This window comes from Anser brachyrhynchus (genome assembly GCF_964034855.1).
Source record: "Anser brachyrhynchus genome assembly, chromosome: 1".
Taxonomy (NCBI): Eukaryota; Metazoa; Chordata; class Aves; order Anseriformes; family Anatidae; genus Anser; species Anser brachyrhynchus.
The window spans coordinates 37,168,255-37,196,213 of record NC_137694.1 but is presented as its reverse complement, the minus strand read 5'-3'; the positions used below and the strand labels follow the sequence as shown (position 1 = coordinate 37,196,213).

At 43.1% G+C, this 27,959-nt stretch overlaps 1 protein-coding gene and 1 long non-coding RNA gene across 5 annotated transcripts in view; one reads left to right on the top strand and one right to left on the bottom strand.

Moving 5' to 3' along the window:
* The window catches only part of LOC308191499, a 48,614-nt gene extending 22,232 nt beyond the window's left edge, over positions 1-26,382 (top strand). For 2 of the 4 annotated variants that reach the window (XR_013948067.1, XR_013948068.1), the window contains exon 5: positions 48-26,382. This is a non-coding gene — a long non-coding RNA (uncharacterized lncRNA). The remainder of the gene's footprint in view (positions 1-47) is intronic. The other 2 variants (XR_013948065.1, XR_013948066.1) reach the window with 2 other exon arrangements.
* The window catches only part of HMGA2 (high mobility group AT-hook 2), a 114,490-nt gene continuing 112,489 nt past the window's right edge, over positions 25,959-27,959 (bottom strand). Inside the window, exon 5 of the mRNA XM_080583944.1 lies at positions 25,959-27,825. Coding sequence (XP_080440070.1) covers positions 27,778-27,825 — 48 coding nt within the window. The 3' untranslated portion in view covers positions 25,959-27,777. The remainder of the gene's footprint in view (positions 27,826-27,959) is intronic.

The window sequence follows — 27,959 nt, the reverse complement described above, 5'->3', positions numbered from 1 at the left end:
AATTCCTGGAGAAAAAATAATAATGTATTTTTTTTTCCTGTGGTCAGAATGACAGAGCAGCTGCAACATGTGCCCGGTTCCAGATACAGGAGGAGAAGCCCAACCTCATCGAAATCAATGGGAGGTTTGCTATCAGCTTCAGTGGGCTCAGCGTTGGCTCTGCCCTCGGTTCGAAGGATTATGTGAAACTTTGTGTTTTTCTTCCAAAATTCTGTGTCAAAGGGGTTCTTTGTCTAAGGCATAACCTGAGTTGTCTGTCAAGCGTGGGCCCCGATCCAGCAAAGCACTTAAGCACATGTGTAGCTTTGTTGAAACCAACGGGACTACCGCTTGCATGCTTAAAGTCACGCGTGTGTTTAAGTGCTTTGCCGGCCTGAAGCCTTGCAGAAGTCCTTTATATCATGTTGATTTCAAAGCACATTTAGTTATTACATCACCATGCTGTTCTTGGCAGGGAATGAATTAATAAATGAGACAAGGAGAGGTCCGGCAGGAGCTGCCGGGGGAGTGGGACACTGCATTCCTTTCAAAACAAGGCCGTGGCAATAAGTTTTTGGGAGACGCGAATCAGCCACGTAGGCAGTTGTAAATAACGGGCTGGGTGACATACCGCTGCCCCGTGTCTATTGCGAGAACGTATCGATACTGTGCGCTTTGTGTTTTTAATCTTTCCACAGACTTGGTTTCCACCCACCCTCCGAGGCCAGTGGGAGTCTGGTCTGTGGGAGAACTAACTGGCTCTTGCTCTCCGCATGGGATTTTTGTGCTATTTCTGTATGGCTGAAGAACAGTGCCGTTGCTTATACCACAGTACTGGCATGCAAATGCTATACAGATGCATTAAGGCCAAATTGCCTGCCTGAGTAGTAAGCATAGGGGTGAGTGGAGAGATGCTTATGCTCTCACATGAGCTGAGCTCTCCCAGAAAGATGCTCTGTGGCATGCAGGGCGTGGTGGCTGTCCCTGTGCTGCTGTTGTGATGGTGGGGGACGCCTGCCTAGGAAAGAAGTAGCTGAATGGAAAGGAAGGAGCACCTTGCGGAACAGGGCAGGAAAAGGCTGGCAGGTGTAAAGGAGAAGAGGAAGGAGGAAGAAGAAGAGGAAGAAAGTAACAAATGATTAGCAGGTGAAGGCAATGTCCCATGAACAGCTGAAGCTCCCTGTTGGGACCTCTCACCAGGGTAGGATGCAAGCAAGGGAAGGGGGGATTCAGCCACGCTTGGCCATGACAGCAAGAACATGTCTGGAAAAGGGTGCCAGTGGGGGAAATCTGGGAATGGAAATTTGGGACCACAGAGATTCTGGCCTGTTGTTATCTGCAAAAGACATCAGTTTTCCCTTCGGTCTGCTGTAATTGAGTTAACTAAGATTTATATTGATCACATGAATGGAAGGGAACAACAAAAGCTATGGAAGTTTCAAAGTTATCTTCACACACAATAAAATGTAGATAAATAGTACAAGCCTAGTACTTTTTCCCTTGGAAAGTTTCTTCTAAGGAAGCCACAGTGCTACAGATACTGACAAGCAACTGGAAGAAAAAACTTCCAGTACAGAGGCCGGGGGAAGAGAGTCCAAGCTCTCTGTTAGAGAGACTCAACTCCATATGCCTTTTCTGTTGAAATATGTGAAAACTTGGTAAGAAGAACAAGGGATTTATTTAACATTTCTAGGAGTTCGGCCCAGTTTCTCATTTCTCGCTTGCTTTGGATTTGTTTGCTTATTATAAATAGATTATTTTTATGCCATGCATGATCAGAATATGACAAACCATGTGATATAATTTAAACAAAGCCAAACCAACTACAGTTTTGTAGTCTGAAAGGGGACATGATTTAGATTATTTCCTTGAACTAGGACCCAATATCCCCTTTGATGAAAGTTACAGGAAAGCTCTCAGCAGCAGCTTAAACACACACTGCCAAGCTCACAACAGAGAAGGAGCACTTGCACACTTTCCAGAGGATGTTTTGCATCCTGTTATTCCAGCAGCACGTGGCATTGCTGCTGTCATGTAGGCTGATTGCTACTTTTTATGGGAAACCTCATTTGGTGATGGGTTATAATCATTCATCTTTCTTTTCTGATGTGTACGTTGCACAGGGCTGGGACTTTATACGGCTTGAGGGCCTAATCCCAAGGCCCTCATAACCAGTGATAAAGTAGGTGTGATTTCTCTGGGATTTGGATCAATTTCTCTTCCTGTAATTACTAATATAGGAGGAATGTTATTTTTGCTGTGATACTTGCGTTAAGAATCACAGCTATCATTTGATCAAGCTTGTTGCAATATGTTTGCTAGCAAGAAACTTAACTTCTTTGAAGGTTTTAAATCTGCTAAACCATCTGGGAAAGCAAAGATAATGCAAAATGTAATTTTAATGTATGTAAATGTAATGCAAGATGTAATGCAAAATGTAATTTTAATCGATGTCAGAAGTGAACCACTTTTTACGATCAGATTCTTATCTGGAATTCTTATGAATAATGTACTACAGCTTTTACATTTCTTGTTTCAGGGCAGCTGCTTCCTAATGATTCTTCCTTTGAAAACATTTCAGGAGCGAGACAAGAAAAAGAAGACCTTGTGATAACACAACGCAGGATATGCCTTTTGTTTCCGATGCCTGCCATATTCAACCAGCTTGTCATGGCGTGCCATTCTGGTGTGACTTTGTGCCAGGCAAGGGTTATCCCTCCAGCCTGGCCTCTGCTCTTTGTCACTGCCCTCCTGTGGAGAGCAGCTATGACAGATGGGCATATCTAACATTTTCTTAATTTGGCTCTTTCAAACATCTCAATTTCAGCAATTTCGAGCTATGGGTCTTACGTAGCATGGATTCGTGTCTGCATGTAGGAGCCAACTCCTGCAAGGGAGAGGACCCCATGCCCTTCTGCTTTGCCACCCCCATGAGCTCCTTGACCATGGGCTGCCCACACAGGGTGTTATCTACCCCGGGGAGTGACTGCAAGACCAGCTCCAGGCAAGACGGCCACAGGCAGGACACGGCCATGGCCGCTGTTCAAGCTGAGCCCATGGTGGTCTTGTCAGGCAGATGCACAAAAGCTTAAAGACACCAACAACTGCACCTTTTAAAAATCACTGAGCCTGTGCCACCAGAGAACAGTTATACGTGGAAAAAATTCCTTGGGATCCTTACAGGGGTTTTAACCCTCCACATGAATTGAGGCAAGTGGCTCTATTGAAGAGGTATGCCTGGAAACTAAGGTTAGAGGAAGGAAGCGTTGATTTAGGTAGGGATGTCAGTGCACGGACCGGCTGTGGGTAAAATTGACAGCACCTCCCAGAAAGAAATGGCTGCTATATAACGTTAGGAATTAGGGAGGGCAGAGGTCTGCTGCGGGGGCCGGGAAGAAAACTTCTGCACCAGGGCAGGGAGCAGGAGAGCACCTGGTCACTATTTGCTGCTTTCCTGCTCAGTTTGGCTGTTAGTGGCGGTGTTTGTCACTTTTCAGAGATGGCATTTCTTCTGCGTGGCGCTATTTACTCTGGGTGTATGAGGAGGTGACCCATTGATTATCCTCACGGACAGAAGGAACAGAAAGTCAAGTTTCAAGCTGTTGCTGTGACTTAAGAAACATGCAAGGCTTTTGCCTCTGGACATAATCAAGTCAACGTGTTCAGTATTGGTTTATGCTTAAAAAGCAAAGTAAAAGCAGATGAAGTGTATTTATAGGCTCATCAGCCAATGAATGGATGAAAGGGAAAAAGAAATTAATGGGAAAATGTCAGCCAGGATAGAGGAGGGACTCACTGTGAAGTTCATGTCCAGACCAACAATTTAGAGTTAATTCCAAAGACTGGAGTATATTGATTTACAGTAGAAGAAAAATTGACGCTTTATCAACTTTAAATTTCAAAATAAACCAGTAAAAATAGTCTAGGGTGAAGGAGATTCTTTTGCCAGACTACCTTAGACTGGGAAGGGCTAAGGGGCACTTAGATCTGGCCACTTGAAAATGTGTGGTTTTGATTTGAAGCTCAAAATCTTAAATAAAAAAGTGAACGTAACAAGCAATGTTGCAGCAACAAACTCTGAGCTTCTTCACATTTTCTATCCTCAGATAAACCTGGGTATAGCTGTGAGAGACATGAAGAGAAGAGAAAAGTGGAGGAGTAAAATACCACTTCTTTCTGTGTTTGTGCTTCTCCGCTCTGCTGAAATTACTGCTTTTGTGTAGGCAAAATCTCATTTTTAAAAGCTGTTTTCAGCAACATGAAATACAGGGACAAGCAGAAGGAAACAACAGCCTTGATAATTGAAATGTGAGGGCAGGCTAGTAACACAAGATATGATCACTGAACCCTGCCTCTTTTAAAAATGATTTAGGGAGTTGAGAAGAAGACTTTACATTTCATAAAAATCTCATTGTCTGATCTAGTCCAGTATTTAAGAGAAAGGGATATGAGGAAAGCAGCGTAATGAAACCCAGCCCAAGGAGGCCAGACTAGAACAAAGGAGTTGCTGTTGATTTCGTGTCAGGCTTTGCCACAGTTTGACTGCGTGATCTGGAGCAAGTCTTTACGTCCATACTGCCATCAAAGGTGTGATCGCAGCTCATATAATCACGCCCTGAAGCTCTCTTTGCGTCGGTTTAGCCATCTGCACCAAAGCCATTGTATGCTTTTACCTCTTCTGAGGGTTGTAGCACGACTGACGTAATCAGAGTTTGCAAAAGGTTTTGTGGTCCTCTGATGAAAAGCGTGGAAATGCAAGACACTGTATGTAACATTTCTGTTTGTTGAGCCTACTGATCAAGGCATGTGTCTTGCCGCTGGAGGAATCCTCTTAATAAAAATCCAGTGCTCATCCACTTTCTTCTGGCTGCAAGACTATGGCTATGAATTGACGCAGGCTTAAAAATGCAAGCCAGAGCACAGAACTGAGCAATAATACATATATATATGTTCTTGGCAGTGCCTTGATGCAGATCATAACCACGATCTGTTTAACGAATGTATATTATTTAATGGTCTCATCCGGTGTTGATTTAAAAAAGAACAAATTGGAATATTTATGCTTAAATGGCAACTAGGGGAAGATGACTCAAAACCAAACCATTCCCTTAATTCTGGTAGAATTCAGGGCTAGAAACAGCCCCTTGAAATGGCTTTAAATGAGCCCAAGTGGAGTTTACACACTGGTGTTCATAATACAATTCATGTTCCAGAAAAGTAATAACTGAGAACACACGCGCAATAGAGGCTCAGTACACAAAGCTTGTAATGTATTATTTGTGAGGAATATTTCTTTAAAAATGTAGAGCAGGAGTATCAGTTATCATTCCCACATGGAACAAGTGGTGAAAAGGTTGTGGAAATCATTTTTATTGTTATCATATGTTTTCCCTAAATGTTGCTATAGGAGTAAACCTTTTTTGGTATTACTTACAATATGCTATTGTTTGACATCCAACATTACACTTACGTTTGAATAGCTTACCCTTGTAGCATCCTTCTTTTCCTTTGTTGATTAAATCTGAGATAAATATACCATTGTTTTCATGAAGGCTTAAAAACTATTCAGTCTCCTGCTGGGTGACTGAATATTAAAAGAATGGCAGGAGCAATCGTGGTGGAATAAACCACTCAGACGGTTGTCCTTTGGACTGAGCGATCTGGGTTGGATGCTCCAAACCAATTTCTTGCAATTCCTGTGCCCCAGGGTGGTGCGCCCAGCTCCTGGAGACACTGACTGACTGTATGGCTCTTTCTGCTACTCCACTCCATTAAGAAGGGGGAATTCACAGTCTGAAGCAGGTCTACAGGATTTGAGGATGAATAAAACTTCTTAGAGTTCGTTTCATTTGCCATGTGTGGTCAAAATGAAACATCATAGGTTTTCTGTGAAAGCTGATCAAAAAGGTCCTGCTGAAAAATGTGTGTAACTTTCTTGCAGAGTGCATTTCAAGTTTTGGGGGAAAATGCAACTTAGAGGTGTAGGGGAGGATGTAGTTTTCAATGTTCCATTTTTCTGGTTTTCAGGGAAACACCAGGAAGCTTCAGAATAATAAACACATCTCTTTTGAATTATTATTATTATTTTTTTTTGGTCAGAAAATTTAATTCTCTGACCATGCATTGCCACTTCCATGTGAAAGGCTTAGCACGTCTTTTAATTTTGTTCCATGCAAAACAGCTTCAGTAATCCAGGCAGACATCCTTCGCTATGTCCCAGCTGCTGAGAAACAGTTGAGTTCTGCTGATATTGATGGACACAGGATACCTAACTTTAAAATATATTCACCTCTATCAAAAGTTAAGAGGTCTGGGACTGCCTGTCATTACCCCTCTTCACTCTTCCCCATGTAGGAGCCAAAAGTGATTTATTTATGCTCACAGAGATAAGATGCATAAACACAAAGATAAACAGACTTTAAGATAGATGTAGATATGTAAAAGAATCGGTGTTTTAAAAGCTCAATGAGTCCTCAAGGGCTTTAGAAGAGGCTGGAACTCATAAGATTCTGGTGGGGTCACTGGAAGAAGTGTGGCATCAGGGTTGTCACAGAATTACAGAGTGGTTGGGGTTGGAAGGGATCTCTGGAGGTTATCTTGTCGTCCCACTACTCATGCAGTGCCACCCAGACCTTTTGAAGATCCTCAAAGAGGAGAACCCACAACCTCTCTGGGCAGCCTGTGGAGGGCTCAGCTATCTATACAGCACAGAAACCTCCTCTGCTCCACTTTGTGCCCTTTGCCTCTTGTCCTGACAATGGGCACCGCTGAAAAGAGCCTGGCTCCATTTTTGCACCATCTCTTCTGGTATTTATAGACATTGACAAGATCCCTCCTGAGCCTTCTTTTCTCCAGGCTGAACAGCCTTTCTTTGTGTGGGAGGTGCTCCACTCCCTTTCTCATCTTCATGGCCCATCCTTGGACTCTGTCCAGTATGTCCATGCCTTTCTTGTGATATCCAGAACTGGACACGATACTCCAGGTGCTGCCTCATTGGTGCTGAATAGAGAGGAAATATCACCCCCTTTGACCTGCTGGCAGCACTGTCCATTTGTTTTATTTCTATTGACTTTCTTTTTGACATAATTCAACATCTAGAAGTTCGCAGTATTCTCACAGGAAGCTAACTCTCAGATGTGCTCTGCTGGTCACACCTAGAAAAAGGTATCCACCAATACCATTTTGCAAGTCAACTGCTGGTAGAAGAAATACCTCTTAATTTAGAAAACTTAACAGGAGAGGGGAAGAGGAAGCAGAATTTCTAGAGAATTTTATGGGGGAAGCCCAGCTTGTACAAGCAAGATGGACAACATCTGTCATCCATAGCGAAAAAAGAATCCTGGATGGCTCAACATCAAGTCAAGGTATCCATCTGTGTAGGACACCTGGGATCCCTCCAGCCTGGCAGCTGCCATGGTCTCCTGGACACTGGGGGTCAGTGAAAGGCTTTTATCTCTTGCTCTCCTTATCCCCTCATGCACATCTCTTGCCACGTGTCTGGATAAAAACGTTGGTGCCTTGTGTGACCATCACTGCATCACTGTCCCTGGGGGTATTCAAGGGAAGGTTGGACATGGTGCTTAGGGACATGGCTTAGTGGGTGACATTGGTGGTAGGGGGATGGTTGGACCAGATGATCTTGGAGGTCTTTTCCAACCTTAATGATTCTGTGATTCTACTATATGGCACAAAGAGTTCTACCCAGTATCGCCATAATTTATTTGTTCATAGGCCAGGTCTGGTAACACATAACTGCAAAATAGCTGGAAAAACTCCCTGGGAACTGCCCTGAGACTGCTGCTGTCCATCGCACACCCTTTCAGGGGCAAGAAGTAACTTTGTGTCGTGGCCAGCATTACAAAAACCTGCATTTCTGCAGAAGGAGTTTGTCATTTGCTGTGAATTACATGCTGCTCTATTATCTGGGTTAGCATCCACAAAAATGAGGCCAAAACCCTGTCTGAGTCTGCAATTGCACCTTGGGCTCAGCTGGATGGACATCATGCCCACTGAGGTGTGCCACAGGTTTTTTATTAGAAAAACAGCCCGTTGCGTGTACATGCATTGATTCAATAAACTTACATTGGTCTTTAAAGGCAACTCACTTTCAACTAATGGTGCATAATGTCAAAAATATATGTTGTGTAGCTTACGTAAAGTTTTCATCTCATTTTCAGTAACCATTTAAACAGAAATGTTTCATTTTAGGTAAATGTTAACATTATGTTAAGCTGCATTCTACTTCTGTGTACTAACAAAGGTCATGAATAGAGTAATAAGTGTTTGAGGTCTGCAGGATTGCTTTGATGTAAATTCTATTTGCCACTGGTATTCTCCATTTACCACATATATCCCTGGAGAACGTCTTGCCTGCATAGCTCATAAATTTGTTATAAATCATAATGCTTCTATTACATCATTTCCAACCTATCCAAGCTAAAAGCACAATGCAATTTTTTTTCCTATGTGAAATTTCCAGTTTGGTGGCATATCTACTGCATAATAAATTCCAGACAGTCATTCTTTCATGGTATATCTAACGTCTGCATTTTGGACCCAATCTAGTTGATTACTGAAAACTGTGGGAGTTTGCCAGCGGTTACAGTGGGACCAGAACTGGGTCTCCTCTGTATCTAACTTTCCTTTGTTGGAGCAGCATGCTGTTTTGGAACTGGCTTCTGATGAGAATGTATCTGGATCTGCACACATCAGATGTGCTAATTGTCTGCTGAAATGCTGGTTTCGGTGCCAGCAATAAGCCCTGGGTTTCTAATTCAATGCTGTTTATTTTCCCTCATGATTTAGTGCCACAAAATTCATCTGTTACACTTTGTAACAATGGCAAATGAGGAAACTCTTGGCTTACGATGAGCAATTCTGCAATACAGCAAAATAATGACAGTGATGCACCGCATTTCTGTTCCATTTCTGTTATGTATACTTTCACCCCGAAGTAGGGAAGGGAATAAAATTATGTGATTTAATGTCACAATATTAACTGCACGAGGTATTAAATCTTGTTGAAAGATGGGTCTGTTAGCCAAGTGAACTGTAAAGCATAAACCTCCATTTGCAAGCACTTGTATACACAAGTTACTCTCCAGACATACATATTCCATTGAATTCAGGGGAATTATCCATGTGTATTCAGTTATTCAGTTGCGATCCCGTAATATTGGGGCTTTGTTTGGTACAAAGCAGAAAGCTGAGATAAAACTGCTGTTTTATAATATTCAGAATTACTTTAGCCCAAGAATAGCAAATGCATCAAAGTCAATCTTGCGCTCTAATTCTAACCGGGGGCATAATTTAGCACTTACTTGCGAGTCTACCTGTCTTTCTGCTTATCTCTGACAATGATATAATGAAGAGGAAAACTGACTAAAACTGTCTGAATAACAAAATAGTATTAAACAGACCATCTCTAAAAATGATTAGTTATGGAAAGATTTGCCTCTTTCATCAAGATTCAACTCATTAAGAAATAAAATTGGAGTTTGAGGGGTTTGTTGTTTCAGGTGATAAAATGGTGGAATTCTTTTCACAGTGGTGTTTACGAAAATATGCTATCTTTTTTAACTGAAAAAAAAAATTGAATTAAGATTTTTTCAAGCAAACCCATCACTAGTCTTTTGTCGTACTTGTTGCTTTCTAGATGTTTACTGTGGATGTAGAGCCAGGATCTCTCCTCCACTTTAGTCCCAGGGGACCCCACTGAATTCTCTGGGGCAACTGGGATCTACAATCCACACTTTGACACGGGGGCAACATTGGCAGCAGTGCTGGTGGTTAATTACAGGTGTTTCTCCTCTGTCATTCCTCCTACTCTGCCAACCACTGCACTGCAGACAGGCTGTTCATCTCTGCTCTTCTCATGCATCCCATTCAGCGCATATGCAGCAGCAGGTAGAACAATTTTTCAATCAAAAATTCAGTCAAGCTGACCCAGGTAGTGAAACTAGGGAAAAAGCTATGACTTGTGGAGCTGAAATGATAATGAAAAAGACATACACAGCAATGGGTCAATTAGGTACATTTTTGCCAGTGATTTCCCACATATACCCAAGCTCCATTTAAAACAGAAGTCTCCTATCAAATAATCCTTTGAAATTATTTAGTGTTTTATGGTTGCAAAGTATGGCAACGTAATACCTTTAATGGAAGCCCTAATAAACGGCGTATGCTGCGAAGTGTCTATGAACAAGCTTTATGGGGTGGGATTCTTACGTCACATGCTGTTTACAGTTATGATTCCAGCGAATGCCTTGGGGATGTCGAAGAGCATATATGGCGTTTTAATGAAGGTATAAAATGATAATGTTTATTTTAAAAGTATATTATCGCACTGAGAGAGAGGGAAGGGGAAATGTCATAAATAATGAAAAGATTTATTGTTGCAAAGTGCTTTACAAGTGTTACAATATATTAAAAAATAGTGGTCCCCAATAAAGGCATTGGCTGCGCTGGGCAGTCCCACTGGCTCGGCAGCAAGCACCGCAAAGACCCAGTGGCCTGTGGTGAAGCAGCAACGTGCTGGTCTTCAGGCCGATGGCTTGTGCCAGTGAGCATCTGACCCAAAAGCCTGGCACAATATAGGGGGCTGTGTGGGACTTATGGGGCACGTTTCAGTGTATCCCTCTGCCTTGCCGAATCAACTGTTACTAACCGTGTTTACCCAGATCTTTCAAGCATGCTTGGTGCCAGACTGTAACCAGCCTTTAGTCCTCGGTGGAAGCCATTCTCTGCACATATTGCCAAGTTAAGGCAACAGCATGGGACTGCTTCAGCTGGAAATGTTTTAAAACCAGCTCTGGTGTGGCTCAGTGTTCTCATCCCCTTCTCATCCCATACTATGCTGATCTCCTTTTTTGTTTCAAAATCTTGTTTTCGCAGCACCAGAAACATGATTTATTTTGCCTTTTAACAGTTGAAATGAAATTCCTTTACAACGTAATAACCAGACCATGTATAACCTTCCTCTCCCCAAAACTTTAGGATTCCACACTGTTATGAGACTATTCCACAACTGACGTATTTATGATCAAGCATTTCTTGGCCATATTTGGTGTCTGTTTAGCTGCTTCAATATGCGTTCAGTCTGGACCTACTCGGCAATCGAATGGTTGTTGTACGTGAAGAGCAATCACTTTATGAACAGCTTAGTGGAGGCTTTCCAACAGCACAAGAGAGTCGGACCACCGCCATTTCAGTATCATGAGCTGGTCCCATCCAGCAGAAGATGTTGGGAAGGTGTGTGTGAACTGAAACCGGGATTTATAAAGTGTCCAGAGGAGAAGCTAAGAAATTATTGAACCATGGGAGGAAAGCCAGGAATAATCTACGGACTTGAGTCTATGGTTCCTCCATCCAGCTGAATGCCATAGCTTTGCTGCCAGAGCCATATTTAGACAAGTCTCTATTTAGACAAGTCAATTTAGACATGTACACATCACCAGAGCCATGCCAATGTGGCTGACCCCCACACTGCTGCCCTCCTGATGGACCCGACCCCCAGTGTGCCCCATTTCAGGGGGTGCATGGCTAGGTGCTGGGCAGCCCTGGGGCTAGGGCGGCCGCTCTGCCATCGGGGTGGAGAAAAGGGAGGGTGTTTCTCCTGCTCTGAAAAAAAGGAGTCTGGCTGAGCTTAGCACTCATCCCGGGAGGGTGTGGGTTTTGGATGGGGTGTGCGAGAGGTCTTGCCGGCAGTGACTGGAGATCATAAAGATCAGTGCCTTTGCTTGCAACACGGGCTCCTAAATCATCCGGGGAAGGCATCCGACAGCTTACCCTAACCCTCCACATGTGGGATACCATACGTGTTTCCCCAACTATCGTTTTGTAGGAAATACAAACCAGAGACTGTTGACCCAACCCCGCAGTGCCCTTCCATTGGCACCCCCCCGGGACGGCTCTGCTGGCACGAGCCCTAGCGCTGCCCTCGCGCTGCGATCCAGCAGCCGATCCTTACCTCCCCGCTGGTCGGTCCCTCCCGAGCGCAAGGTATCGGATGGCCCTGCTAACGATGCATTTCATCTCCCATCACCCAGCTCCGGAGAACTTGCAGGCGAGACTGGGAGGCATTTGCTTTATTCCAGCAGCACTCAGCAGATGGGTTTTGTAGTTAATGCCGAAGCACTGCACCGCCTTTCAAACCACTCAGTGATGTGGCTGCTGAAGTACTACAAGACCAGCATTTACGATAAGGCTGAAATGTTAATATTTATAGGCTGTGCTTATTGGGATGGACTAATTCATTTTTGATTAAGAAGCTATTAAAGTGTTTGTCTAAATTGCCCCATACAGATTTCCCACCTACAACATGCTGTTCAATTTTATTTTATTTTTTCTAACATTTTTTTTTCTTCTCAATGTATGGCTTTGATCTTTTGTTTGACTTGTTCTTCACAAAAATGCTCATAAACCTCCACAGAAAGGTTTTCTTTGCTTACAGTTTTATTCAAGAAATATGATGGATCTGTAACAAAATTGTTTTAGGAGCACTTAGGAGGAGAATTGTACTTTATTTGCTCACCACTGGAAAAATAAGTTCCCTTCCCCAAAGGTTTGGAAAAATGCTTTCAAATGTAGAAGAAGGTGTTCTGATTTTGGTTAGAGATTGCATCACACTTTACAAAGCTTTACACACTTTAAAGTATGAATGAGATTTTGTGTACTTTGAGTCTTAAAAGTTTTCAAGAATGCCACAGCAAGTCCGTGCAAGTCTTTCTAAATGCTTTCCTGGTTCAGAAAAGCACAAATCCTTTGGCTACAAACAAGTCCCTGCCTGCCGTAACTGCAGGGTAGGAACCGACCATGGAGCATGAGGGTGAGAGTTAGCAATTTGCCATAATCCAAGATTATTACGGTTTTATTGCAGGTCTCCACAAATTACAGTTGTGCGTGGAACTAATGGTTTTCCCAAGTGCTGATATGTCCTCAGCTCAGAGGAACAGAATTAAAAGCAGGAAGATTATTTCTCATCAGTAAGCACTTAAACGGGGCTTGCTGTAGTTTACTAATAAAACCCAGGAAGAAAAGTTCACCGTATCTATATTATTCTTCCTATACCCTGCGGTTTAATCCTTTTCTCCTAACTTCACTTTCTTTTGCTAGCAGCAAATAGAGTGGAAGTAAAAATGTAAACCTGGCATGTTACAGTGCAGATCTGAAGAGCTGTTGCTCTTGCATTTTTATGTTCAAGCTTCACAAGAGATACTGTTTGCAGATGCAGGAGAGAGACTGGCCACCCTGCAAGGCCAAAGGAGAGCTCAGGCAAGTTTTTTTTCCACTTTTATCCTATCCCAAAACCTCTGAATCAAAGCTTGACCCAGGTCTCTGACAGCTGAGGCACAGCGTGTCTAGGAGGACCTCACTGTGCGCTGTGCAAGCCAGCTCTTGGCCTTCCTGGATCACAGCTTTGGCTGCTCACATTGTCCAGAGATGCGAGAACCTCATTTGGTTGCAATACCTAATGTCAGCCAGGGAATATAGGTGCTAAAAGAGTGCTCCTGGCCCAGGGACAACCACTTCTTCTGGGAAACACACCGTCAAAGAGGGGCTGAAGAAAGGAAGAAACATTTAAAATAAAGACTTCTCTTTTCCACATGATGGCTCTACAGGATGAAATAGGAAAGGACTGCTTTTCTGGAGTTTAGAAGCCTTCCTCTGGAAATTACTAGAAACATTTTTGCCTCCTGCTGAGTGCTGCAGTCTACTTCACAAAGACTGGAACGTCTATCACTCTCCGTGAGGCTCAGCAGGTTTGCACAACACCAGTGTTGGGACTGTCTGGAGATGTCGCCATGAATTTTGCAGGATGCCACAACCAGTGACTTCAGGTGCGTGCACAGCTGTGTGTGCTCACAGGGGCTGCCCAGGGGAGCGCCACGAGTCTCCAAAGGGGAGCAGGGGAGAAAATCGAGCCCTCTGAATTCATCCAGGAGTCGGTGCACTCAAACACAGTTAGAGCAGATGCAGGCTAAGAAGGGCTTCTCTAGATGGTGTAGTGGGCCATGGCAAGGTGGTTGCTTGCAGGGCCCGGGATGTCATGTTCAGCCACGCAGGAGGGACCCTGGCAGCCCCGACTGCTCCCAGGCACTGAGCTCAGTGCTGCCTTCCCACCTGCAGCCGCCGGTCCCTTGGCTCCTGATCGCATGAACATTTCCACACATTTCCCCTGAACTGCAGCATGGGACAGTGCCCTGATTTCTGTTGGGTTAGGCATTTTCAGCCAGCTCAGCTGCAGCAGGAAAATGGTGGAAATGACCAGGGGAGAGGGCTTTGTGCCTAAACCTCAGGAGACTGGGCGGCCTCAACATCACGTTCCTTCAGACCCTTCTTTATGTTTCTCTTCTGACTCCTAAATGTTCAGATCTAACTTATTTTCTCTTCCCCTCACTCTCACACTTCCTTTCTTCCACAGTTTCCCTCACTCCCCTCTCCATTTTCTCCCCATCTCTCCCCTGCGGCCTGGCCTGCTGGGTGCCTGCAGGGGAATCCCTCTGTGGGCCGAGCACCTTGGCGCAGCCCAGCTGGGTGGATGGGTCTGTGGCTACAGGCGTAATCCAAAATGTGCAGAGTTCATTATGAGTCTCTGTGTTTAGTTCAAGCTTTGGCCAGGGAATTAGGGGTAAAACTCAGGCCCACAAAGCTCAATGGGAGGGCTGCCACCTCCCCCTCAGGCCGTTTCCTGCCGAAAGAAGGGGTGCCAACAGGGCTGTCAGCAACAACACGGGGTACAGGGAGGGCTGCTCGAGATTTTCATGTGCTCGTCCTCAAACTGTACAAGCAAGGAGAAATGAAGTGGCTGGAGATCTAAAATGAATTAAAAAAAAATACTTCCTTTTTGACTCTCTGGAATTTTTAGCTGCAAGGGTTGCTCAGAAGGATAAAAATAAAATAAAATTCACGGATGACAATAATATCTGCATTTACGCTAGTTGAATTGCAGGTCACCCCAGTAAAGTTACAACATCTTCAGATGAAGTGTTTTCAGTACTTCGCAGTATAAATGCCGAACCTTTTCCTTCCTCCCCTGATATCGCTGATCCTATAAAATGAATAAAATACAGTTTAGATTTGTCCTGGAGAAGTCGTGTTGCATTACCCTAATGTTCAGAAGAGGAGCTGTGTTTATTTAACACACTAACATTAGCAGCCAGGCAGGACGTTACGATCCATGGAGATCTGCACTTTTAAACTCAGGAAGTACAAATCAACCAATTTCTCATTAACCTTATCTCAGAAATCTAGTGAATGGGACATACTCTTAAGTTTACTCCTTTTTTGAAAAGCCTTTCCCTCCTCCAGGACCAGTGGTGGTGTTCCTCGCTTAGATCAAACTACCAAAGTTAGCAATCAGGCTATCTGCTAACTACTTCTTGGATTAAGACATTCTTCTCAGATGGTTTATGGGCGGCTCCCCTCCCTTTCTACTCAAGTCTGGACCTCTGGTTTTTAAATTACACACTGTGTTAGGCATCTTCTCCCATCAGCCCGTGAGATCTCTTCTCTGCCCTCCTCGTTTCCTTTTATTCTCGGATAGATGTGTGCCATATGACTAATCTCCCTCCGCAATTCATTTCTTGCAAACCTGCATCACTTTAGTGGTTTTCTACTGCACCTTTCTAATCCTAGCAATATTCTCCCTATAACAATAGAGTCAGCCCCTCGCAGACGGTGCTCGGAAAGTGCTCTCATCAGTGTGCTTGACACTGCTGGAATAGCTTCAGTGGATTTAAACATCAGGCCTATATACCCAAAGAGCTTGCTTGGCTTTCTGACAGCTGCCTAGCATGGTGCAGATGGTTTTAGTTTATTCCCCATTTACCACCAAATGATTTCCCCCTTAAAATTAATAGAAGAAAAATATTTGGAAAGTGATAGCTGGTTGTTAGATATTACTTTTAGTGTTCCTGTTCATATTTTTCTTTTCTTTCTTTTCTTTCCCATATGCGCTTGTTTCTTGTGATCTCGCAGGGCTGTAAAGTTATGATTCAGCAGAGGTGGAAGCACGATGCCGTGCCGGGGCAGCGTGCGGTGCTGGCAGCAGCATGGGGACGGGCTGCAGCCACGGGGTCAGTGCCATCCCCTTCTTTCCCATAGACACGGTTTTGGGGCTGGAGAGCATGAACGAGGACGGTTTTCGAAATGTTTTCGAAGGGGTGTGCAGAGAAACCCCTGTTGCCTGTGGTTTATTGCTTTTGGGGACATGCAGCCTCTCAATCCCGACCATCCCAAGGCTGGGGAGAAGATGAGGCTTTTGATTCATACAGAATTGATAGCGTCTATTGAAATTAATGCCACATGGGGAAGTAAGCACTGTCTCCACGTAGTAAAAGCCAGTGTGGAGTATTCTGCAGAGTTCAGGCTCAGACTATGAAAATGCTTGAAGGCAGAACATATGTTTCAGGGGGTTTTGAAGATACCACAACCCATGAGATATCTATGGCAGCATGAACGTGTTTAGTATAACCCATGAATGCAAAAAAAAAAAAAAAAAAAGCCCTCAAAAGTCTTGAATCTTTTCTCATACATATTGTGCTCAAATGAGTGTAACTGTGGTTTCTGCAGGGTCATTCCTGATTTATACTCATATAATGAGAATACGCCTTTGCCTTCTGCCTGGATTTTGGTGGGATCTAATTTAGGCACTCAGATGGGCCTTGGGAGCACCTGCCCCAGCTCCGGGGAAGTGCTGTCAGATATTACCTCTGCGGCTCGTGTACATCTCCCCTCTCCACCCTTCCATCAAGGATCCTCCGAAAGTGTTTTGGCCTGCGTTCGATAGGCCGACTCCTTCAGTGGCGTACGGCAGAGTGCTTTCATTGATTTCCCAGAGCTACACAGATTCACACCATCTGGGAATCTGACACAAAGGATTTACAGTAAAAAAGGTACAGCATATTTCTATCATTTCCTGATGTTGTTTTATTGTTATGACATCACGTTCCGGACAATGATAATTCAAAAGCCTCCCTTTACAGCCCTTTCACTACGCTGCCTGTGTGGAGGTTCAGGCTCCATTCAAAGACTTGATTCTGTAGTTTTTAACTCAGAATGGACCCAACATGGGCAGAGCAGGTGCAGCAGGACTGAGCCTGGTGGCAGCGTTAGTAGAAGCGAGTATTGGCTTTAACAAAGCAATAGGAACCACAGGAAGTGTCTGGCATGTTTTAATATGTTTAATTGTGATATTATCTATAGCTGAGGGAATCTGGTCAGGTTTGGGCTTGCAGTCCCCCATGTCCTGATGCCATCACCTGCTCTGAATCAGGAAGAGCAGTGCTGATGAGCTTTCAAAGTCTCAAAGAAACTGCTGGCTCGTATTTGAAATGTCTGTCCTTGCTGTCTCTGATATAAATGCACTCACTGACCACTGGATCAAACGAACAACTCCTTCATTAGTAGCAGCTTTCCTTGCAGATATGTAATAGTACTGGATAGCAGGATTTCAAAGCATGTATTATCTTAGTGCCTCTGATGTAATTGGGGCATCGAAGAAGGGACTGATGCGTGTGAACAAATACTTCTAAGCTTTAAGTTTGAAAGTACCTTAGCATTTGATGAGCAGTGTTCCAGGGGCAGGTATAGGAATGCCTGCCTGCTCCAGGCAGCAGGTTGTGTTGGCTCAGAGGGGGATGTCTCTGTCTGTGCTGAGTCCGTCCCTTTCATAGTCTGCAATCTGATATTTCTGTGAAACTGGGGCTCAGAGCATGCAGCTTCCTCTGGATTTTACGTGCCTACCCTGTGCATGTGATGAAGACAACTGGCTTATCTTATTTTGGAGACACAGCTGGAAGAGGAGAGCAATGATTAGAGCAATTGCTCACGAGTAGGAGATCTCAGCTCAGCAGTGTAATTGGAAACGACAAGAATTCGCATTTTTTTGAAGCTAGTTTAACATCACTGTCTCAGCTTCCTGAACAGTCAGTGGGGAGGGATCAGTGATTCATCCCACCCAGCTTAGACCCATATTTTAGGAAGGAGTGAATTAGCCTCTGGCCGATGAGACCTTAGATGATGCATCTAGCTTTTAAATGACTAAAGCTTTGTGACACAGATCCCATTATAAATGCAGAAAAAAAAAAAAAAGAAAAAGAAGTTTAATTTGGCCACTCTTTTGTCATTATCTGGAAAAAACACTAAGTTTTCATCGACTCCAAACACTTAAGTTTACTTTTTTATTTACTACTCTGTGCTGCTTCCTGGGCTCAGCCCTCCTGTGCTTGTGGGTGTTTGAAATCACATTGAAATCACAGTGTGGCTGCTTCAGAGCAATCCCCTGTGCCTTGACAGACCACAAGGGCACCTGCTCATTTCACTGATGTTGTCAAACAGCTCTTGTGCATATGGTGAGGGAAAGGAGTTTGTTGCAAAGGCTTGCCTTGCTGACATTACAGCAGAGGTCTGTCAGTGGGGGACTCAGTGCCCTTGGAGCAGAGAAGACTTTGGACTTTTGTCATTAGGGAACAAGGAGAACCACACAGCCAAGGTGTCTGTAGCCGTGCATCTCTGTGCATAACCTTTTTGGTGGTATAAAGTCACGTCCGTACATCTCAATCACCCACAACAAAACTGCGGGGCTGGTGCAGGTGCATTGAGCTTACAAAAATGTGAAGTGCTTTCTAAGCTACTCAGATGAAGGTTTCCTTTTCTCTGCTTGGTCACCATCAGATAGTTTTACTGAAACCCACAACAATGGGTGAAAGGGAATCCTCACGTAAACCAATTTAACGCTCTGCATACAGTCCAGCAGCCTTAGTGAAGGAACTAAAGTGAGGCCAAATTCAAGACCAGATCCTGTGAAGTGCTAATTCCCTCTGGCCCCAGGGGCAGGATGATAAGCATGGTCTAGAACGAGGCTCTTAGTCTGCACAGCACCTGGCAAGCTTTCAAATGCATTTCAGAAAAGTCCTGATCTTGCCAGGAAGGGTATTTCAAAGTGCCTCCATTCTGGAGCATTAAAGGTACTAGTGCACGAGCCATGATAATGTGGAGCAGGTCAGGAGCAGCTACTTCTCAATGGTTTCCTTCTTATTTTTAAATATATATATATTTTTTTGAGTAACTCTCAATCTTGCTCAACCAAACAGCAGAATATTAAGTTTATTAAGAGCTGTACATTAGTCTCTGAATTTCTGCAAAGTGTTTGAGCAGAAGAGAGGCAAAGTGTTTAAAGAGCACTGTGCCACCAGTCTTTAATCTCAGATAGGGGTTGTGAGCAGGGGCAGCAGTTCTGACCTGCAGATATACTGATATATTGGGATGCTGTCTGCTTCACTCTGCGTAAGTCCATGGGACTGTTTTCAAACACTTTCCCCTTTCCAAGCTAAACAATTAGCCACAATTCAGAGCCATGGACGTAGTTTTGTATAGAAAGACAAATTGAGTCAAGTGTTGCTTTGCCTAAGCCTGCTTCTTTGTAAGGAACATGCTGAGTCTGGTCTCCTGAGCAGAGCAGGAATGGACCGAGGACCTGTATGTAGCTTTTCTGCTCACAGATTTGGGCTTTCTAGCTTGCATTTGGGCCAAAGTGATCTCACTAAGCTTTCCTTAGGCCACAGCCCCAGTGATATTTGTATCATCGTATGCTCCTTCCTCTGCTTCTTTTTTGTTTGTTTGTTTGTTTGTTTTTCCATATATAAATTAATATAATTACAATAAAGCACCTTCCACTAGTTTCTGTGTACTGAGTGGAGGCTGCAGGTGTAGCCAGTCTTTACTTCCATGGAAGAGATTGATTATTGCTAATGGTCATGGCCACAAACAACTTCAGTAAGATTTAATCCAAATCCTTGGCAGTGTATTCTCCACTGCCTCTGTCATTTGTGTGCACCCCAATCTGTGCCTATTTAGCCTCATAATTTTGCAGCTTTTGATGTTACCAGGAAAGCCTTTTCTTAGCCACAACCACTTACTGTCAGGTCTGCATGTTCAAGGAGAGTATTTAAGACCTGGAGATTCCCTGTAATGTAAAGTTCAGAGAAGTACAAAGGTAAATCTGTGCACTACAAGCTGATATTAGGACAAGAAACTTTCATGAGAAAAAGCCAATAAAAGAGGTCGTCTTTTCCAGGTCAAGGCTAATTACTGAAAAGAATGGAAACAGCCTTGAAGTTGTTAGGGGACAGGGGATAGACAGAAGATTATGAATGCTTCCTGTGTTCCATAGGAAATGAAAACTTCCTATTTTCCTTCCTTGAACCTATTTCCTATCAAAATCGGGAACTATTCCACTTAATTGTGTGTATTGGCTAAGAAAGGGGGGGACTTCATTCATACAACACATACACGTAACCAAACCGAGGTGTTTTGTGTCATTTTATTCTGTCATTTATTCTGTTTTCTGTCATTATTTCTGTCATTTTATTTCTTTATTTGTGACATTTATTCTGGTCTCCTACCCTGTGCTGTGTCACTGCTGTGCTGTTGTAATTTCGATATAACACTTTGCTGAGTGCAAATGTGTTATAAAAAAACCCAGAGGCACATGTGATGGAGAATCACCAGAAACCTCTGAAAAAATCTAAAACATATATATATTTTTAAAGTGCTTAGAAGGCAGTCACAGTCATGGTCCCACCATGTAATTTCCCATACGTGGCCATACCTAAAGACACACGTGCCTCGTGGTTGCGGAAGGTTTGCATAGGTGAGGGTGGGTTTTCCTTATGGCCACTTCAAATGCCAGTTCTGTCACAGGCTTTGCCTCACGTGGTGCTGTTTAAGGCAAGACCTCTTCCTCCCTTCAAAAACAAGGAAGGCGACATTGACTTGTTGACCAACTTGTCGACCTCTGAGACACGGGGAGTTATCCGGACAATGAGGTGGATCTCGGCGGCGTTGCCAGTAACACATGGACAGATGTATGTGGTCCTGCTTTTCTGTGGGAGACCAAAAGTCTGGACTGCATGGGGAGAGGCCGGTGTGTGACATTCCCCATGTCTTGGGTTTCATTGAAATTACTGTGTGTTTGTTAGGATATAAACGCCAAACCTAAACCATCCCAATCCGAGCCCATTATGAACCTTTGGCAAAAACAGCCTTATAACCGTGCCTCAGATAGAGATTGATTTGTCTTGGCCCCAAGCGCAGCTGCAGTCTGGGAGTGGTAATTCATTGTAAACACCTCCAGAGCATGTCAGGCCTCATAAAAGCCCTATCTTAGGCCATGATGTAGCTTTAAAGACAGTACTCTGCAGTTATGCAGGGCCAACATAACTCCTTCTATGCATCTGCTGAGCTGATTTGTTTTCAAATGTTGATTTAAATTTTAGATTTTATTATGTGATATTGCTAAAACTATGGTTTTATGGTAAATGTGTTCCAATGCAATAAAAAATGTGCTTATTTTTCTGCCTACTCCCTGAACTAAGAATAAAATGCCTTAAGGGACTATATATACTTAATGGATTTTCTGAATTAAAAAACCTTATGATTAAAATCATAATCTTTGGTGGTCCTACATAATATTTTGTAGCTGACATTCATATGTAATGTAATGTAATCCTGTTTTTTTGACGGGTCTTCTGCCTTTGCTAAGTTTCCTCTCTGGCTAATTAATGTTTCTGCTTGCCATTGGTTTTTCAGATCCACCCAGCTTTCATTTGCTATTTTCTTTCTCTGATTATTTTAATAGTGTGCCTTAATGTAGCTTATGTTTGGATTCCTGCTCCAGTTCTACCCTAGCCATTGTTGACAATGTAAAGCTCCTCCTTTATATGACAATGCTGAGGTTTTTAACTGTGCTTAATTATCTCCATCTTAGTAGGAAAGCATTGTTGAAGACTTATCTCTTATCTCCTAGTGTTTCAATTTCCCCTTTTGCTAACAGATGAAAGCTGATGATAATCCGGTGCTGCAGGTTTGGGGCACAACCATCTGCAGCCTTATTGGGAGTGCAAATAGTTGGATTGCTTCCTACTTAAAATGATACCACATTGGACTGTTATCTTCAGGCTAATTGTAATTGCATTCACGTATCTTCAGAAGAGGTTCATTGCGGGAAGATTCCTTATTTTTCTTGAAAGCTGGAACAAGTGCACTGGAAGTCTGGGGCAATAATAGCTAGCCCTTAGCAAAGGTGGGGGGAAAAGCATGAAATCACAGGTGGGAAGGAAAGAAACGACAAAAGTACCCAGTAGCCCAGAGGTTGTTTAGGTGGCAAAGGGAAAACAAAGGTGTGAAGAGAACAAGTTAAACCTTGCTGTCACATGGAAGTGAATCAGCCTGGAGGGTAAGAGTGACAGCAGAGCTCATCTCACCGACTGAAGGCTGTGCGGGCAGTTGGAGCAGCAGCTCCACTGGAGCAGGAGCCACACACGAGATGCCCAGGAGCAAGGTGGAGGGCAAGCATGGGGTGGCTTCGCTTGGCCTGTGCCTGCGAGCCAGCTGGGGTGGGAAGGGGTAAGGAGACACCACTCGTGTCCCCTAGCAAGGCACACAGCCCGTGGCTCGTCAGGAGCACAGCACCAACCCACACTGATAACCGTGCTGGCTATGAAACATCCAGGCAGAGAGGATGCCCATATTTTTCAGGTAATAGAAATAATACACAGTGGAAAGCATTGGTTCAGCTGAGCAAGTAAATGTAATGAAGCTTCAATTGGTGTTTTCTCTGAATCAGGAAAGCATAGAGCAACTGGACCTTCATTTGTACTAAAGGCTGTGTGTTTAAGCCTCTCTGTATGTTTGAAAAATAATGTGATAAGGAAGATGGTGGGAGGTTAAGAAGGATGAATTCTCTGAGAGAGAAATTCTGCATCCAAGTATGCAAAGGTGTCAGGGTGGGAAACATTACTTCATTCAGGCTCCAGGTGAAGTTTGATGTGTGACAAATCTGACTCCTGTCTTGTGATCGGAGGAACACGTTGTAGCCATTGTGTTGGATCCTGTCTCTAATGACGACCGGAGCAGATGTTTTGGTTTAAAATAAAGCTATGGACAATTAAATTGCTGTGCAAGGCACTGGCAGCACCAGCTTTCAGTAATTCCCTGTCTCTGTGTGACTGTGATGTGATGGGAGTGGAAAGCTAAAGCAGAAACTTAATATGACCCTTGCCACAGGCATTTTGGATAGAGCGGCCTTGGATGTTAGACAAACACAGGCCTCGATCCAGCAGAAGCCAATTGGTTTTATACATACAAATAGTCCCACTGTGGCATAAAAGCGTGCAAAAGTTTATTGGAAGATGCCCCAAGAAGGGAAGTGGGAGTGAAGAAAACTGGAGGAATGATTAATAAGTAGAGGGGAGTTGAGCACAGGGTAGCAGAAGTTCAGCCACTTGGCTGATCCGTCAGGTGGGCGGGTTACAGCTGGAGCATCACATCAGATAAAATAACAGGAAGAGCTAAGCGATGGCAAGCCCAGGGAAGAAGACCACCAGGAAGACTGAGAGGTGGAATGATCCTTTCCTACCACCGAGCTGGGTGAGAAAGGAAAGGAGAAGAGGATACATAACACGAGGAATGCAATTACTCACGTCTCTGACTCAGGACTGAATGTGTGTTACTACTTAACACACATTTTGTGATTGTATTTTGGCTATTTTACGAGTAACCAAGTCCAAAGGGAACATGCCATAAAGCCCTTGGGAGAGCAGAGGTTACTAGGCCAAAACAGATTAGGTGGATAGTTTGCAAATGAGTGAGCACAAGGAATGTGTTAAACTAAATATCTGAGGAATTAAAACCTGAACAACCACCTTAGGTGACAGGGGCATGGTTGCAAATATGAATGAATGGACATGCACCATGATCTTTAAATCCCACTGTAAGAGGCCATGGGACCATGGAAGAGCAAATGAAGTGGGGAAACCAGAAGAAACCAGCACAACCCACCTGCGACAACTATGGGGTCTAAGTTCTAGCATAGTTTGCTAAACATCTAAGCTGTGTCCCAGGCGACACCCAGCCACATCCCTGTCCCAGCTGATCTGAGTACCCAAGTGTCTCCTTCCCACCTGGACTGTCTGGGATGTGGAAAACAGGCATCTAGGTGCGCTGAGAAGCCCTGCTGCTCTGATACTGCTAACTTTTTGTGCAAGCTCAGATGGCAAAGCACTTCCCTGGCGCTCCATAGAAGAGTGTTAGGGATTTAGGCTTGTCTGCACACCTGTAGCAGCTCTCAGCCGAAGGACGTGCCTAAGGGTGAGGTCAGGCTTCATGCCACCTCCTCATAATGGCCCCAGGGCAGCTAGAGACAGACCCCAAGTGCCCCAAGGAAGGAGGGTGAGCATGTGCCCACCTGCTGCCTCCATGAAGGAGGGATTTACCGCAGCTTGCACTCCTCCATCCCTATTTTTAACCTAATGGCTGCATAACGTAAACTCCGTAAGCTGTCTTGGATGCAAACCATGACCTGGCCTAAACAGAGGAGAAGGCCCCTAAACTCGGCAGACCCCCCAGGCAGGTCCAGGGCCGGGTAACAAAACCCACGTCAGCCTCACCCATGCTGTGGTGCCTCTGTCCGGCTGGTGGCACCTCTGCTCCCCATGCACGGTGATCCCCATGCTGGGAATGAGTGCTTCTCCTTGAGGGGACACATGTAGCGCGTCCCCCTGCTGAGTGCCCACCCTGGGGCCCCCTGACAGCAAATGCTCTTCTCAGACACGTGCCTATGGTCCTGGGACAAAGAAGACTACTTGTATGCAAAGCTTTTACAAATTTGGTCACTGTGACCAAACTTTATTACTCATTTTATGGAACTGTGACAAAAGTCTAAGAATCAAACGACATGGGGATCACAGAGGCTATGATGTTTATTGTGCTGAACAGACTGTGATAATCCATTAAAGGAACATTTTCAACAAGCAAGCGATTCAAAGTACAATCGTAGACAGCAACTCTACACAAAGAACAAAGCGAAAAGTTAGAAGACACTCAAAAGGAAAAGTAAACTGTAGTTAAACATCTTGAAGCGTTTTTTTTCTTTTTCCTGCAAACACACCTCTCTTGCAGAAATGGTAGAAGAGTTAAATGTCCAGTCTTAGTTAGCAGTGACCAATTGACAGCAAAGAACAGTCGTATAAAATTTATCTCCCACAAAAATAAACTATATATATAAAAAATTTTATGATGTTCTCACTGATTCAATGGCCACATGCAATTTTTCAGTCTGAAAAAATGAGGTATAGTAGGCCCTAAGAGGTAGTAATGTGTTTTGATTGTACTACAATATATAGAAAATACAAGATTCAGTTCATCAGAGTGGTAAGTCTCTCGGAGGTTGAAGTGTGACACACACAGAGCGATTATTTCTGTGTCATCCGCTGAATACTGTGGTTTCAAAAAAACGCAAAAAATAAAAAATAAAAAGGGATTTGCTAAGGCTCGATTCGATGCCCTTTGAAGTCAGCAGAATTCCTTCTACTGACTTCAAATGACGCTGGATTTGGCCTGCTAGAGCTACTGCATAGCTGGGATTATTTCCCATTCACTTAATATCAACGTGTCTCATTTTAACACTCCGATCAGCTCTTTCTCAGCGATCTCCGACAATGAACCCTCTGCAGTCTTTTGAGGAGGTCCGCAGTTCTTGACACTGCCTCTTGGAAGAAGCCAGCAAGTAGTTACCTTTAACTGCGTTTGGCTTGCTAATAAAGCCATACCAACAGATGCCTTCCTGAGAACCTACCCCTGGCCCAGTTATTAATACAATGTTACAAAGTACTGACTAGGAGAGGAAGAAGGGAAATTAAACAGAAGGAGAGAAAATGAAATAGGAAGAGAGAAAGAGGAAAAAAATAGGGGAAAAAAAAGAGTGAGAGGAGAATAAAAAACCTCTACATAAGAAGCATTTAAAATAAATCTGGCTGAAACATATTACAAAATCACATTTGTGTAAAATACATGAAAATACTTGTCAAGTATTTTCTTACAATCTACTAATTATTTTTTTAAACACATATTCGTGATTGCATTATGCAAAAGCTGAGCTTGTTGCTTCCCACCTACAAAGCTTCAAGTTTCTTTGAAGGTTTTTTTTTGTTCATTTTTTTTTTTTTAATATGAAAGTAATTTAAAACGTGTTCATTTTCCCCAAGTTATTTTACAAAAATAGTTTTGAATTAGGGATTAGTTGCAGTCCTAACTGTTTCAAACGTCTCAAAACTAATGCTGAAAGTAACAAGTTCATTCCATTTAAAGTCTGGAGGTAGGTCTTTGTCAATCAATTAGTCCATTTCTTTAAACAATTCATTTGAGGTACAAACTTGGACAGTAATATTTAAACATTACAGCTAAATTTTTTTTTCTATGTCATGTAGTGTCATTGAAGAAAATTATCCTTACAAACCTATCAGCAATTCAGTACAAAAATATATTCAAGTTAACAGTACATTACACAGAAGTCTAGCAGAGAAAAGGGTAAGTACATTAAAAAAAAAAAAGGAGAAAGAAAAATACATAGTCATGCCGAAACACAATAAAGATATTGCTTCCTTAACTGCAATTAAGTGTTGAAGTAGAAATAAGGGGAAAATGCAGATACTCGTGATTATCTACCCAGTAAAAATTTCCTGCATTGAATGTGTATAGCAGCATGTATTTATCAGTCTGTTGAGTAAATTGTAAAAATCAGAGGTAGTATTGAATAGTGGGGTAATATTGCATCTGTTGCTAAAAGTGCTGCTTTGAATGAAAAGATGGAGAAACGCCACCGGCACAGAGGTGCTCAGTGAACCATCCTATGTCAAAATACATTGCTTAAAGTAATACACAAGCTTAGCTGAGGTACATGGTGTTGGTTCTTACATCATGACTGATGAGTAATGAGAAGAGATTCGTTTTGTTTGAAACCTGGTACAGGGTGAGTGGAATTAGTTGAAACTACTAAAACATCTGGATTATTTTGTTCAGACAAATTCAGTATTAATTTCAAGGTACCTTTCTATAAATTTTAAAACACTTTTCTTGATAAAGACTTAGTCATTAATGGCTTAAGTGTTTGGTGCCAGTCATTTCTGTTTCCATAGAAAATGCCTGGCTCTACAGAAAGCCGACTCTGTCGGACTTCCTATCGTCCAGAAGGTGAGGGCTGTTGGTTTTGTTTATTACTACTTCTGCTGATATGTTTGTATCTGTAACTATACAACGTATCTTTGTCTTTCTTCCCTTTTGCAAAATGAAAGTACCTTTTTCGTGTTGCTTTCTTTCTTCGGATTACCAACTGAATGAAGTGAGAGATCAGCTTTCAATTTTTTTTTCCTGAAATAACAGTAAGTCTTAAAAAAAAATTAAAAAATCAAGTACAAGTCTACAAGAAGGTTACAAAAAAAAAAAAAAAAAAAGAGTAGTATCTATCCCTTATCTTTGGTGTTCTAAAACAGGGAGTTCACTAAGTAGGGAGTGGGTTGCTGGAAGTGTTGCAAGGCCTAGTGTTACACACCAAGCCTTTCCTATTTCAATGCCCATTATAATTAATATGTTACAAGTTTCTTGTTTATATGCAGTGCAGTGAATGACTTAAACCTGATTTGGAGCTCTTCTTGACCCAGTCACCCTTACTTAGCAGCTCAAACAAACTATTAGTAGGTTAAGAAAAAAGAAAACAGTAATTAAAAGTTGCATCGTTAATCTGTGTCCCAATTGTGTTACAGCAGTTTTTCACTAAACCTGGGACCGTGAAGGGATTACAAAGAAGATGATTAGTCAAATCCTTTTTAAGGTTATGCGATTTTTTTTCCCCCAGGCAAAAGTGGAAAGACCATGGCAATAGAAAATAAGTGGTCAAGGCAGTGTCTTCTCCCTTCAAAAGACCCAACTGCTGATGAGGTAGAAATTGCATGGTGCGGTATCCTAGTCTTCCTCTGCAGATTCTTGTGAGGACGTTTCTTCAGTCTCTTCCTAGAACATATAAAAAGGAAAAATAAATACATGGTGACCACGGGTCTTAGGCTGTCACCTCCTCCTTCTCTCACGCAGCTGACAATTGCATCCTGAGCTAACAAAACGCCCTTTATAGCTGCTATGACATCTCA